The sequence below is a fragment of the Aplysia californica genome, unplaced genomic scaffold (assembly GCF_000002075.1).
Source record: "Aplysia californica isolate F4 #8 unplaced genomic scaffold, AplCal3.0 scaffold00361, whole genome shotgun sequence".
Classification (NCBI taxonomy): domain Eukaryota; kingdom Metazoa; phylum Mollusca; class Gastropoda; order Aplysiida; family Aplysiidae; genus Aplysia; species Aplysia californica.
The window spans coordinates 112,810-113,684 of NW_004797631.1; the positions used below are offsets into that span (position 1 = coordinate 112,810).

Here is an 875-nt window from a genome sequence, read left to right on the forward strand (position 1 = left end):
CAACAATACAGAAGCAGCAGCAAAATAGATCCAAACAAAACAACATTTGAAATTCACATTTCTATGCTAGTGACAGCTCAGGCGTCTCGACTCTCATCCTGTAGCATGTACTGACCCCATATGGAAATGTCTTTGAAAAAAAATGATAACTACTTAACATAACATAATGAATATTGAGCATCATGTGATATATAAAAGCTCAAATACGTTGTGGTTTGGGAGTTTTTTTCATTCTGTATTTGTATTTCCTTCTTTCCTCCCGTGGCGTCAGTAGTCTAGTGGTTAGGTTACCGGACCCGGACCCGTACTCGTGAGGTTACGGGTTCGTGGATTCGAGCCTTAGCTCGGTCAAACGTTGTGTGTTTAGGAAAGACATTTTACACGAATTTCCTATTTGGCTCCGTTCTTTCGAATACGGACGTTTAACTTGGAGGTCCTGCCTCTTATATAACCTAATAGTGTTGATTACCATCATCCGGTGCCTTGCCGACTGGCGTGGGCAATGATGGACTTCCACTTCCATCTGTCTTGCATTGCAGCGATGGTGTCTGTTGTTCTTGCTGTTCCCAGCCATGTTGTAAACTTGTCCAGTATCTTTTCTCTCTGTCTGCCTCTGCCTCTCTTTCCATCAAACTTGCTTGTTGTTAAAATGTTCTCCAATGCTTCTTTCCGCATTGTGTGTCCAATGAACTTTGTTGATAGGGGCGTTAAATCTATACCAGCTCACCGTTTTCTTCCACCAGGATCTATGCCATCAACGCCACAAGTGGGCGATCTTTGGGTGTGTTCACGTTTGGAAACTTCACGCCCTACGACATGGAGGACATTGCAGTGGCACCGTGTACTAGCGGTAGGCAGAAGGCACACACACACGC

The 875-nt window shown here is 44.3% G+C and overlaps 1 protein-coding gene across 1 annotated transcript in view; it reads left to right on the forward strand.

Annotated features, from left to right (window-relative positions):
- Positions 1 to 743: 743 nt before the first annotated feature.
- The window catches only part of LOC101864316, a gene marked incomplete at its 5' end in the record, with an annotated part of 3,898 nt that continues 3,766 nt past the window's right edge, over positions 744 to 875 (forward strand). Inside the window, 1 exon segment of the mRNA XM_005103160.3 lies at positions 744 to 850. Coding sequence (XP_005103217.2) covers positions 744 to 850 — 107 coding nt within the window.